The 13,858-nt window shown below is 33.1% G+C and overlaps 1 protein-coding gene across 3 annotated transcripts in view; it reads left to right on the top strand.

Annotated features, from left to right (window-relative positions):
- Positions 1 to 8,730, top strand: part of LOC126738382 (uncharacterized) — a 43,342-nt gene extending 34,612 nt beyond the window's left edge. For 2 of the 3 annotated variants that reach the window (XM_050443686.1, XM_050443684.1), the window contains 4 exons: positions 5,956 to 6,104; positions 7,615 to 8,036; positions 8,099 to 8,308; positions 8,369 to 8,730. In XM_050443686.1, the coding sequence (XP_050299643.1) occupies positions 5,956 to 6,104; positions 7,615 to 8,036; positions 8,099 to 8,308; positions 8,369 to 8,516 (929 nt within the window). In that variant the 3' untranslated portion in view covers positions 8,517 to 8,730. The remainder of the gene's footprint in view (positions 1 to 5,955; positions 6,105 to 7,614; positions 8,037 to 8,098; positions 8,309 to 8,368) is intronic. The other variant, XM_050443685.1, reaches the window with a different exon arrangement.
- Positions 8,731 to 13,858: the final 5,128 nt, after the last annotated feature.

The following is a 13,858-nucleotide window of genomic DNA, read 5'->3' as shown; positions in this document are numbered from 1 at the left end:
ACGAAAAATATTTAACTCAGTATGTCATATAAAGCATAATATGTACATGCATTATTTACACAAAAAAAACCGCAAAAATTACCGCTGCCTGGTGGCCGCCATATTTATAGTGGTTGTGTCCTTTTGGTGTTGATCACTCTGAACACTTTCAGTGTTGCCAACAAAAAAATATATTAAATAACGGTATGAAGTTGACGTGTGACCTGGCACGAACTAAATTTATTTTTTTCATTGACATTGTTTTTAAACCATCATTGGGATTCTAAAATCACGATTCGACATGATCACTCCATATGACTGATTCTAAATAACATTTTCAATTGTGAGAATAGCGGATTGCCTAGTTTTTGGCAATTTCTAAAGGACACACTTGGGAATATCGTCTGCCTCAGGCGATATACCTTCCTCCTTATTTAAACGTATTTGGCTCACTGTTTGTTAAAACTGAATTATTGTGAATTGTTTGTCTGTGTTGTTTATCATAGAATACATAGTACATACGATATACATATACACTATATGTATGTACATACTTTGCTTGCTGCTTGCTTGCTAGGTTATTGGCTCTGCTACTAGGCAATCTGCCAGCACGATTTGGAGATTCGAGAAAACCGTCGGGTATGTACCCTGTTTCCCGAATCGATAACTTTCAGAAAATTTAATACTTAAATGCACGTTATAGAAAACGGCAAGGGGTAGGAAAGGGTTTAGGAAAGGAATCTGAAGGATAGGAAAGGAAAATGAACGACCACGTGTTGACTGGGTGAAGGATGACGCGGAAGTGATGTACATACTTTCTTTTTTGTGTTTGTTAACATAACCTCCCAAAAACATTAATTGTTTTGTTTGCCTCCAATTGGCACAACTGAAATTTGTCTGTGACCAACATCGAAAGGACACAATCACACAAAATGGCGGCCATCTAGTGGTGGTCATTTACTTTTCATTAAATTGGCAGTCCAGGTATATTTATTAAGTTCGTAGACTATAACATTACAAGTATTTGGGCTCAAGTATAGGACTCTGAACATTGAACATAACAGAGTGGAATGATTAAAGAACTGTTTAAAATTCTCAAATGCGACCGTTGGTTTAATAAACAATATAAAAACATATAAGTCCTAAGACTTGAAGTTAATTTTACAGCAAACAACGTCAACCGAAGTAACAAAGCTATTACAAAACACCACCGCCTTGAGTAGCGCGAATAGTTTCAAATTCACGGTCAGACAGACATACCTGTATCATCATATGTCCCAGGAAAAAGTACCGCAAACATATGGCTTTAATCACTTCTCCGTGATTCAAAAAATGTCGTACTCATTAGCAGTGACTGCAAAAAACTTATCTAAAGTATTGAGGCCGTGAACGTTCTGGTAAAATTATTTAACTTTGCGGTGTAATCATGAGGTAATAAAGGCAAAAGCAGTTTTTTGTAACGATCTTAGGGGAACTAGTGACGGATACTTTATGCAGATTAACGTCCCCAATATCCCGCTTTTATTTCAATTTAACTGCATCAAAATCACTGAGCTTCCTGTGCCTCATAACTGTTTCAATGTACTCGGAATTCAAAAACCTCATTAATGCTACGAAGGGCAACTTAAATAGATTGTCGACTATTGAGATTCTAAGCTATCTTAACTAGGGATCATCTTGTATTATTTTTGATCTCTTTGTATTTTTTTTTTCATATAAACGAGGAACTTAAATCTAATTCAGTCAATTTCTTCCATCTGTGCCTGAAATTGGCATCTTAATGTCTTATCTAATTATCAAGATCCGATTGTCGCAAGCCAAAATTAAAAAGTCGAAAAGAGATAAGCTTTAACGTTGAATATTTTCTTTTTGTAAAGAAATTTTAAAAAAATCAATAACTCTCCTATATGTTTGCCATTTCGTAATAAATAGATCTTCAGCAAAATGCTTTCACCCTCCATTTTATCTATTACTCTTGTTACGCCTACTTACTAATGTATGTATAGTATTGTTGAAACAGTTTAACGTATGCTAATATATTTTAAAAACAGACTGAATTTTCACTCATACCTCGTTCTGCTCCACAAATTGAACAATAGAAGCACAAAAACCTAGTGCAATTAATTGAATCGGTTAATGCAGCACAAATACATAAAATATAGGAAAGGTTCATCAAACAAACAAAGGTGGGCATTAAACGTGTCATTACCAAGAGGCTCATAAAATTTTTAGTGCCGATTTTCTGGTATATAAGAAAACCGCAATGTGTAATACTTAGCTTTGTATTAGTTAGTATTAGACATTCTGTAAGATAGAGAATTGAAAACATTTAAATATATTATTGATTGTAGTATTATTGCTAGTAGTTGCATAATATTAAAATTCAAAAAAATGGTTCAAATTCTACTCTCAAAACAATCCTACGATCTCTTTTTATCAGGGGACGTGCCTAAAACAAAATCCGCTTTCCAAAATGAGCTGGATTGGAATTTTCAAGAAGTTGGCCCTCTAGCAAACTTTAGCGATAAAACCACAAAGAAAAAAACTGAATATAAATTAGAAATAGTTTGGAAAAATGTTGCCGTTTTTGTTGTTTTACATAGTATACTCTTATACAGTTTATATTTGTTTGCTACATTTAAAATGAAGTTTGCCACCTTTGTGTTTGGTAAGTTTTTACTACATATTATTTACTATTTAAATAAAAAAAAATATTAGATTTCACATATATTAGATTTTTTTCATCTTTTTTTAAATAGTTTTTAAGTACGTATATAGGTAAGGTCTGTAAGTTTTAAAAATATAATATTTGGAAAAGGTTAATAACCTTTTCCAGAAGTTTCATTCGAATACACCGTCGCCTTTATAATATTTTCATCCTTAAAATAAAAATAAATATTACTGCTTTTCTAACTCTGAATCTATTTACCGCATTTTTTGAACAATTATGTTTGGGTGATTTTAACATATTAAATGAGGCCAATCTTTTAGTGAGTTCTTTGCCATTGCATTCATTGGTGAGGGTTAGTGAAGGGAATTGAATTATTGTCAGAATATGTTGCTTTCGCATACATGTGAGGCGAATGCTTGGAATGGTTATTCGAATACCAAGAATCTAATAATTTAAAATTCGAGGTCGCGCCTAAATGTTGCAATTAGCGATTCTTCATTCTCTAGAATGCGCTTTTGATTCTTGAGTCTCTTTTTCGAACTAAAATGAAAGCGATGAATAAACTAACCGTGAACGCGACTTTCATAAATAAAATATTTTAAAATAGGAAGGAAAGGTGAAATGAAATTAAAAATATAATCGAAAATTTGCCAATAACAATATAAAATAATACAAAATAAGGGAAACAATATAAAATAAATAAAACATTTAAAGCAACGTAACATTTAATATATCAACACACTATAACTCCTGGTTATATCAAAGAAACCTCAAAAAAGGCGTAGGTTACTACAGATAAGCTGTTTGACATTTTTATTAAAAAATTTTGATGTTTGTCATGCCCTTTATATGTATTGAAAGCTGTAAAATTTCCAAATATAAGATTGAAGCTATATTTGAAAAGGATGTCTTAAGTGCTGGTTAATATTTTGTCTGGTATTGTGTTTGTGTTGTATAAAATTTGTCTTAGGCCAATCTTTTGAGTCGGTAAATTTATTTTCAATTTTATAAGAACGTTTCCTACGGTTCTTATATTTTATTATTTATAAATACTTCTTATTTTAATCCTGAGATACATAGATACCCTACATGGCTGGTCCTATTTTAGATGTAAATCTATAACTGCTAAGAGGTATTTTACTGATTTGCTTTCTTAAATTAATATTTAATTGTTTATTTGTACTGAACTAAAGTCCGGACGATTGATTTCAATTAGCGAAAAAGCCATGTAGCAAGTTTTGTATATGTTAAGTGATAGTTCTTGACCAAAAAAAAAGATCGGACTTCATTATTACCTTCAAAAAAGGAAATAATATACAGGTTGGGGAGTCAACTTTTATGCATAAAGAGGTGCTTAAAGTCGAAATATTGCAACGCGCACGTATGCATTTTGTACGATCTGCTACATTGTTGTTTTTAAGCACGGCGTTAGTAAGCATCGAACTTTGATGTAGTATATGTAGTAGGTGCAATAAAATTTCGCAAAATATTACGCAACAGGCATCTCTAAAATATTTTTCTGAAGCAGGCTTTACATATCAGTGTTTATTATACTCTATATTAACAATCTCAAGATGTTTATTATAATGTGTCGCAATTGAAAGAGATTTTTGAGAAACACGAACATCTCATGGCACACTTCTATAATTTCAGCAAGGCTTTCGATCGTATATCTCACGATCTCCCTAAAAAAAATTATACAAATTTGCACAATCTTACACAATAAGAACCATAAAACTTTTAGAATCATATCTTATTGAGCGCACATAAATAGTATAAGTGGAAGAGTTACTATTACTCAAGGCTTTCTAAAAATGGCAGAGCTCTGTCTTTGAACCAATTTTTTTTTTGATATTTATAAATGTCCTACCAATGGGTGATTTAGCTAAATGCATGCTTTTTGCGGATGATACCATTCTTACTGTTAGTGATAAAGATCTTGCTAGCTTAGAGGGAAGGTACCAATGTGGCGTGAGGTACAGTAGGATAGATGCTCAATCAGAGTAAAACACAAAAAACTTTTAAAATCGTATTTTTAATAAAAATATGGGATATTTTACCAACCCTCGTGAGGTGAAGTTTTTAAGATATCTGAATCCGAAACTAACATGTAAGAACTATGGTAGATTCAGAAGCAGGGTATTCTTGGTGACAAAACCTATATGACTGTATATCTTAAACCAAAATGTTAACTGCTTACTGAATATACGGTCCATATTGTCTTACCGCTCTCGATAAACAGAAAATACAAAGGGTACAGAACGCATGCTCGATTATGTACTTGACTAAACTCGATTTATGTATGGAATCAGGAAGCATGACCATATTACTTACAAAATTGTAAATCTAACTGGCTCAATATGGAAAACCGTACCTCTAAAAAAAACCTATACCTCTCAAATTTTGTGCATAATTGTCTCAATACCACTAACACCTTAAATACTCTTGAAAAAATTTCCGCCAAGGACAAGCATTCATAGACAAAATTAATAAGAAGCTTTTATGTATTTATATTAGAAATAAAAATAAGTTTTTTTTGGGTTTTTTTTAGTGCTTTTGACATTTTCCATCCCAAAAATGGTGTAAACCCAGATTAAGAGGAGCTGATCCTTATGATGGTTTATATTAGGCTTAGGCTTCCGATAAGAATTTGAAAAATCTAGAATGCCATCTAGTTAGCAATGATAAAATCTGAAATTATCGTTTCTTACATTTTCTCCTTATAATGAATTTGTCACGGCGCGGCGTCGGGTTTAATAACGCTCCTCTTTCGTTAATCAGCGATTTTGTCAAAAATGGTTAATTGTATCAAAAATTTCCGGAAACCAAAATTTTGTATTTTTTCATAGCTAACTAGACGATATTGCTAGATTTTTAATTTTCATATTCGAAACACCCTCAGAAGGGTAAAACTCCCTGAATCCTCTCCTAAGATTGGATGGATTTACATTTTTGGGATGGAAAATTGAAAGGGCCCCAAAAAACTCAGACATGCAAATTTTCAGGAGATTCGACGCTTAATTGTAGTCACGGTTCCAAAGATTCGATTTTCTTCAATCAATTTGCGCGGGCTGTACCTCTGAAGGGAAAAAAAGTCTTATTTTGACTTCTACAATACGCTCTGAAAATATGTGCAACGAATTTTGTAAAACCCTACATAAACTGCTATAATTGTGATCTATTACAATTTTATTATTGTCACTTTAACAACTAATTACTTCAAATTTGTATTCTTACTTGTGTACATAGATTCGTATGTTGACATTGATAGATTATTTTATATTTTGTAATGTGTATATTTTTAGACTACATGTGGATGATGATAGCAGGATTTGGCATAACTGCGGGCGCCCACAGATTATGGGCACACAGATCATACACTGCGAATTTACCCTTAAGAATATTCTTAATGATAGCCCAAAGCGCTGCCTTACAAAATGATATTCATGAATGGGTAAGCTAGCGTGAGTGTTTTACAACCATAATTTCTTTAACACCCTATATTAAGACCAACTTAATATGAGCCAATTTATTTCTTGGATGCGGAAATACCTATGCATATTTTGATTTCCGCATTCAAGACCTTCGTTGACCGGTCGTGTATTCTAACAATAACTGAATATTCAGCTTTCTTGGTCTCAACTATATATTTCAATGTAAATATTATAATTATAGTATTTTTTGGCATGATTTTTAACTCTTCAGGTCAGCAGATTCCTGTAAAACTCTCTTTATCTTAAAGATCATTATTCTTTAATTTCTATTCATTAGTACGACAGTTTGTGCAGTTTATAAGAATTTTAGTTCTGAAATCGAACAGCAGATAAATTATTCTCAGCTCGCTGGTGCATTTTGTAAGATTTCCATCGTAACTAAAAATTTTCAAAAGCTTTTTAATTGTTTAAACCAAATTTTAAATTAGATGTAAATAGAACTTTAAGAAAGCGGTCAGGAAGTTTCTGATTGGGAAGCCTTACTATACACTAGATGGAGTTTTAGTCTTGTGACAATTAGAGTAAAAACGTTTTACTGTACTGTTAATCTGGTATACGTGGGTATATCTTATTGCTTTCGCCTCCTCTGTATGTAAAATATTTTTAGAATATTAGAAGATTAAGCATAAAAGAATCAGAGAATAAGATGTAGGTACTTAAGTAAAAGAGAGTATACATGCTTGGTTGGTTATGAACTATTGAATAATGCCCTTAAAGAGTAAGTGAAATTCAAAATATTTATCGGTACACAATATTCTTTATAAGAAGAAATACTACCCTTAGAAAGTGTTTAATCCACGAATTAAATGAATATTTTGAATGGCGTCTTTAATCGGCAAAATTAGAGATATTGGTTAAGAGAAAATCTTCATTGGATCCTCAAAGTTCATACTCAGCATCCTCACAAGCTAAACATATGGGCAGGTATATTATTTAACAGAATATAAAAATCTTTCTTCTTTTAAGAAATTTTAAATAGAGAAAGTTATTTTCAAAAGTTAATTAGTTTGAAGTAGGTCCTGCTTAAGCTACCTGAATCGCGATAATTAAGGAACCTTCGAAATAACCTGATAATATTTTCCAACCTAGACGGATGAAGAATAAAAGGAAAAAATAGAATGACCAGCTCGCTCACTTGACTTAACTCTAACGAATTTTTTGATGAGGATATTTAAGCGAAAGCGCATACAAAAGCCATAACATAGTATTCTCGAGCGTGTAATTGATAAAGTTCAAAACAATTTATTTCACGTTTAGGATACATATTAAGTGTTCTTCTTTTTAAGATGCTCCTAAAAAGTGGGTAAATGCGAACATAGCTGTAGTAAAAAAGTATCATCATTATTTTTATAAATTAATAATAAAACTGACATGTACTAGCATTATTCAGTATATTCAGAGTGTTGAAGAAATTGTAGAGTAAGAAATAAACTTAGTATTTATTTTTCCCATAAAAATATTTTATATTAGGTGAGAGATCATCGAGCCCATCACAAATTCACCGACACCGACGCAGATCCTCATAACGCCCGAAGAGGGTTTTTCTTTTCACACATGGGATGGCTCATGTGTAAAAAACATAAAGATGTCATTATTAAAGGTAAAAATGTTGATATGAGTGATGTTCTTGCGGATCCTGTTGTACAGTTTCAAATGAGGTATATAAGCAATATAATATTTTTATTTTATTTAATCGTTCTATATTGTAGATATTATATTCCTTTAATCATAATTTGGACCTTTATAATACCCAGTTTGATTCCATGGTATTTTTGGGGAGAGGATGGCTGGCTTTCTTTTATAACCTGCGTGGGCAAATATACATTTTCATTAAATGGAACTTGGTTAGTAAATAGTGCTGCGCATATTTACGGAACGAGACCGTATGATTGGTAAGAATTTAAATTTAACGGCAAATCTCATGTGTGTCGTTTTAACATATTTTCATTTGTAGTAACATTAAACCAACCGAAAATAAATTCGTGGCATTTGTGGCGTTCGGTGAGGGCTGGCATAACTACCATCACGTATTCCCTTGGGATTATAAAACTGCCGAGTTAGGGAATTACCGGTTGAATTTTACCACTTGTTTCTTAGATTTAATGGCTAAGATTGGTTGGGCTACCGATTTAAAGACGGCCTCGCCCGGAATGATTAAGAATAGGTATACTTGCAATAGTTATATATATACAGATTTTTTTTAATTCTTTGGTTTTTGTTTTAGAATAAATAGAACGGGTAGAGGGACAAACAGTAAGAGAAACAACGAAAACTATGCTGAAGAAAATAGTGCAATCTGGGGTTGGAGTGACAATGCAATGGATCCCAAAGAGAGAAGATGTGTTACGAGAATAAATAGGCAAAAGGCCTGACTTTTAAGATATCTGTATATAGTCTTTGTTAATTTATTTATTTCTTAATTATTTGTTTAATCCTAATAATACTATATTTTTTGTTAAGTAAAAAACTCACGTTTTGATATATAATAGCGAAAATTGAAGCTGCGTAAAGTTTTAAAATTATACACAAAAGTTAATCAATTAAGTTGGAAGAGAAAAAATAATTAATAAAAAAACAAAAAATAGGCATTCTTTTTTAATTAAAACTTAAACTTCATAATCAAAACACCAGTCTTGCTACGTTAAATTGATTTATATTCAAACGACAACTCTTGCAATTTAGTTTAAAGTATTAAAAGGATTATGAATGGACAAAAATGTAATTCGTGTAATGATACAAAATTATTTAATTAACTATACAAGTATACAAAATTATTCTAACCTAAGTAACGAATAAAATAGTAAATCGGATAGTAATCAAAAGATTGATACAGAAAGAGGGTAAAATCCATATGCCTTGCACTACTGCCCTGCGGCCTACACTAACCTGTACAGGTCTTTTGATCCTTTTACACAGTGCTTCGCAAGCGCAGGTGAAATATTAAACAGTTTCTGGTTTCTTTTTGCAACCACAGGTCCTTCTTCGGTATACCCACCAATTCTATTTAGGCATCTCTTCGGCATCTACATTAGATTAATATTCTAGTTTAATGAAAGGGTTATTTCTATTATTCTCGTTAGATAATTAGATTGTCGAGCTGAAATATGACAAGCTCTGACACCTAATAGTAATCGAGCCTGAACTTTCACATTTGGGTTAGAGTAAATTGTGGTATGACGTTGTTTGTCTAATGTGACCGAATCATTATTTTGGCTATGGGTGGTAAAAAATTATGTATTATATACGTTTTTAATTTTACCATGCCTAAGATATAGTAGATATGAGGCCATTATTTGCAAAACTTGCTAATCGATAAAATCATGGAATTTCTTTTCTTTTTGCTAAGTTTATTTAAATTTTGAAGGGAAATCAAATGATAAAATCAGAATTTTTTAAAAGTCTCTTTTTAGCATGTAAATACTGAGAAGAAAATTACAGTTATATGCAGAACTAGCTCTTTGCTTTGACGTTTTACTTGCAAAACTCGCTCCTTGTTCTGACACCAATGAACTTAACTTGTTAAATCACGTGATTAACACGCGGTAGCAGCTGTTGTAGGGTTGTTTACAAAAACTTTTTTCGGAACGGCATTTAAGTATTTTTTATTCAAGCAACTACACAGGTGTTTTCTTGGCGAATAAGAAAAAGTTTTTTTTATTAATATGGAGTTATTTGGTGAAAATGTTATGTCTGTTAAACCTAGTCCACAGGGAAAAGGACGCAAAAAACTTCTTCAGCCAGAAACGTATAAAAGGAATGTTGCTAAACTTGCTAGGTAATTAAAAACTAAAACTTCATCTTAAACTTATTATTTTGAACTTGTGCGGTAATCGTTTGAGTTTTATTGCAGTGTCAGTTGTTTTTTTCAATTTCTTTTTTTTTAAAGTCGAGTAGGGCTAACAAAAAGTTTACTAGCCGTGAGCCATGAGTTGTATCGATATTATGTTTTATGTATGCAGCTATTGTGTAATTTTTGTCAATTTATATTGTTACAGAAATACACCAAAAGCTCTTCCGGCTTTTTCAATTTGTGGACATAATGGACGACCCGGATTACCATATTATTGTTCCACACTTACAATGAAGCAAATTAAAGATTTTCATGCCTATCTTTACCAGTCAAAAAACAAAATTAGCCAAGATCTTTTGATACTAGACAGTCAGGGAGAAAAACCAAAAAGGGGGAAATCTAATCATGCCGCAGTGTCAATAAAATACCACGTTCGTCTGAGCAAAGGAGAGATGATTAGAGTTTGTGCTAAGTCATTTCTAGGAATTACAAATTTAAGCAAGGACCGCATACAAAGAATTGTAAGAAATTTTGTTGTAACAGGAGAGATACCAAGGGAACGTAGGGGTGGTGATAGAGCGGGTCCAAAAAATGACGAAAAACGAAACTGCATCAAACAATTTATAGAATCCATTACATGTACCGAGTCTCATTACTGTAGAAACAAGACGAGTGTGATCACTTGCTTTACTTGCCATGTGACTTAAATTTTAAGAAACTTTTCAACCATTATCGTCATTTCTTATTTTTGAAAGTATGTGAATGCTAAGTACAATATCGCTATGAAACTCCGCTAACTGACTGTTGTTCTACTTGCTTAAGAACAAAGGAGCAGCTAAAAGTAGCAACTTCTTTAAATGTTCGACAAAACTTAGTCACTCAGCATCATGTTCATATCGCAAAGGCAAAGGCTTTTTTCAAACTGCTTAAAAATCCTGAACCCAACACAACTTACTTTTCATTTAACTGCCAGAAAAACTTGGCACTGCCAAGACTACCTGAGCAAGCAGCATATTTTAGCCAGCAAATCAACTATAATAATTTTACCATTGTCGCTGGAACTTCTAAAGATAAATTAAGGCCAAGCAATGTGTTTTCTTACTTGTGGACAGAAATTGATTCCCGCAAAGATTCTAATACAATTGCATCAGCTTTTCAACATGCTCTAAATAATTTTGATTTTGATCCCAGTATAAAATCAGTTCGTTTGTTCGCTGATGGTTGCGGCGGACAAAACAAAAACACGAATATGATGGCAATGTTGGCTTATTGGCTTCTAGAAAAAAATGCCTGTTATCGTCAAAATTAGTGACTACGATGATTTAATTAGAAAGCATTCCACTATACGGAAAATCGGTATCGATTGGGATGTCTTTGATTGGAGAACACAAGCAAAACGTGTTATTAAGCTGCCTAGTTCATGGCACTTTGAATTTAATAAGGCAAAGCGGTTTATTTTTGTAAAAAAAGATAAAAATGTTCTGATCCGAGGTGAGCCCAATTACAACAATGCTATTGGAAAAGCTAAAAGTGTAGGATTTTTTTTTCTGTTTTTTTCTTTATATGTTTTTTTAAACAAGTATCATTAGAAATGCGAATTTCAATGTTTTATTTGTATGACAAAATAACTTACTTTATTGAACTAATTACTTTTTTTTTTAAATTTAAGGTACCTATGTATTTTCAAAACTGGTTATTTGCAATAAAAAACCCTGTTTTTTAAAAACTTTGCAATACTACAGGGCCTTTAATCGTTTTTTTCGATTTTCCAAAAAAAGGCTTACGAGCAAAAGGCAAGTTTTGCAAATAATAGCCTCATATAGCGTAAGATAGGCGTAAGATTTAGTAGTGCTCTTAGGCCAATAGATTAACAGACATTTATTATTTCACGCTCATATTCTTATATTGTTGCATAGTCTATCGAATCTAGATACAATAGGCTAGACGAGAATGAGCAAACACTGCATCATCTGATCATGATATGAATGTAGGCACGCACCTTTGAACATTGGTCAGTTATTTTTGATACTCCAACTTGCTAAGTTGATGCACACTGATAATATTGGATCTCTAGTAACAGCATCTAGATCTGCAAGAAAATTTACTCCTTGGTGGAATAGATGGTTACGTAATCCATACTCTTAAACTTATCGATTTCTTGCCACAAAATCCAGAAATGTTCAGTGATTGAGCAATTTACGACCTATACTAACGATTTGCTTATATTTTTAAAAAGCTTACCGTAAAGTTATATTAATATCAAAAAAAAGGTTGAAAGCTAATGTTAGTTATGTTGTGTATAAACGACGATATTTGCATGCTCCTATTCACTTACAAGGGCGTCGCCAGAGAGGGACAGGGGGGGGGGGGGGGGCAGTTGCAGAGGCCTAGAGGTTAACGCTAAACCTTACTTTTGAACTTTACTTTTGAAAACGTATATTTCGTAACTTATCACTTATTCATTTCTAATTTCACTTAATAATTAGGCTATTAGGTAACTTCAATTTAAGATAAGGCTTTACTATACCTATACATATTTACATTTCGGGGGCTCGAAGCGCTCGCAAGAAAAAGTGAATTGAAACGATTACGCTCACTTTGAGCCAAGAACCTACGGATACTATGGAAAACGTACAACTTTGCCAAAGACGCCCAGTATCTGAAAAGAAAATTCAATCATTCCTAGTTGGAAATGTACTCACCATGGTTAGCATACTCTCGCCAACAAAAAAGGGCCTTCTGTAAATTCTGTACACTATTTCCACCCAATCTGAGCTCCGTTAGAGGTGTTTTAGGTTCGTTCATTATAAGGCCGTTTTGTAAGTTCAAAGATGTTCATAAATACTGCAGAAAACACGCAGATACTCACTTTCATAAGACGGCATTGGAAGCAGCTAAATCTTTTCTTGATAATGTGCCAGTAGATGTGCAAATTAACAAATACTCTCAGGAAAGTCTTGAAAAAAACAGAAAAATTATAAGATCGATTATTTCCTGCATTGCGTTTTGCGGATCCCACGACCTAGCATTAAGGGGGGCAAGCTGTGGTGATGATATTCTGGAAGGGCTGTATAAGATGCAAATTGACGCAGGAGACACTATTTTAAAAAAACATCTTGAGCATGGAAAGTAAAATGCAAGTTATCGATCGGTTGACATCCAAAATGAGATTATCAGTATTTGTGAAGATGTTATTAAGGCCGATTGCATCAAAAATGTGAAGATATCGCAAGCATATAGCATTTTAGCAGACGAAACAGCGGATATATCTGGAAAGGAACAGCTCTCAGTTGGCATAAGATATTTTAATGAGGAAACCAGCAACATTGAAGAAGTATTCCTCGGATTTGATGAGCTTACAGCCTTGGACGCTGAATCGATTGCCACGGCAATAAACGAATTGCTGACGAAAGAGGATCTCGATCCAGATAAATGCGTTGGTTTGGGATTCGATGGTTGTTCCACGATGTCTGGAAAAGAAGGTGGCGTTCAGGCTATTTTGCGTAAAAAATACAAGAAAGCACTATTTTTTCATTGCTCGTCACATAAACTCAACCTGGTAATCAATGATCTGAATGCTCTGCCGGAGATCCGAAATACAGTTGGGGCCATCAAAGATATAATTATATTTTTTTGTGAATCGGTTCTAAGAAGAAAATTAACACCCAATATTCCCAAGCTGTGCGAAACAAGGTGGAGCGAGAAATACAAAAGCATCAGAGTTTTTAAAGAGAACTTTTGTGATATAATGGAGGCACTAGAAACCCTGTCACGAGATGGCAATATTGCGACAAGGAAACATGCATATCAGCTCGATGCTGCAGCTTCCAAAGTTTCGTTTATTTTTAGCCTTGGATTGATAGCCAAATATTCCTCTTTTTTAGAACCAACAGTAAACGTGCTCCAATTAGTCTCCTTGGATGC

The sequence above is a fragment of the Anthonomus grandis genome, chromosome 7 (genome assembly GCF_022605725.1).
Source record: "Anthonomus grandis grandis chromosome 7, icAntGran1.3, whole genome shotgun sequence".
Classification (NCBI taxonomy): domain Eukaryota; kingdom Metazoa; phylum Arthropoda; class Insecta; order Coleoptera; family Curculionidae; genus Anthonomus; species Anthonomus grandis.
This window is presented reverse-complemented; position numbering and strand designations above follow the sequence as displayed.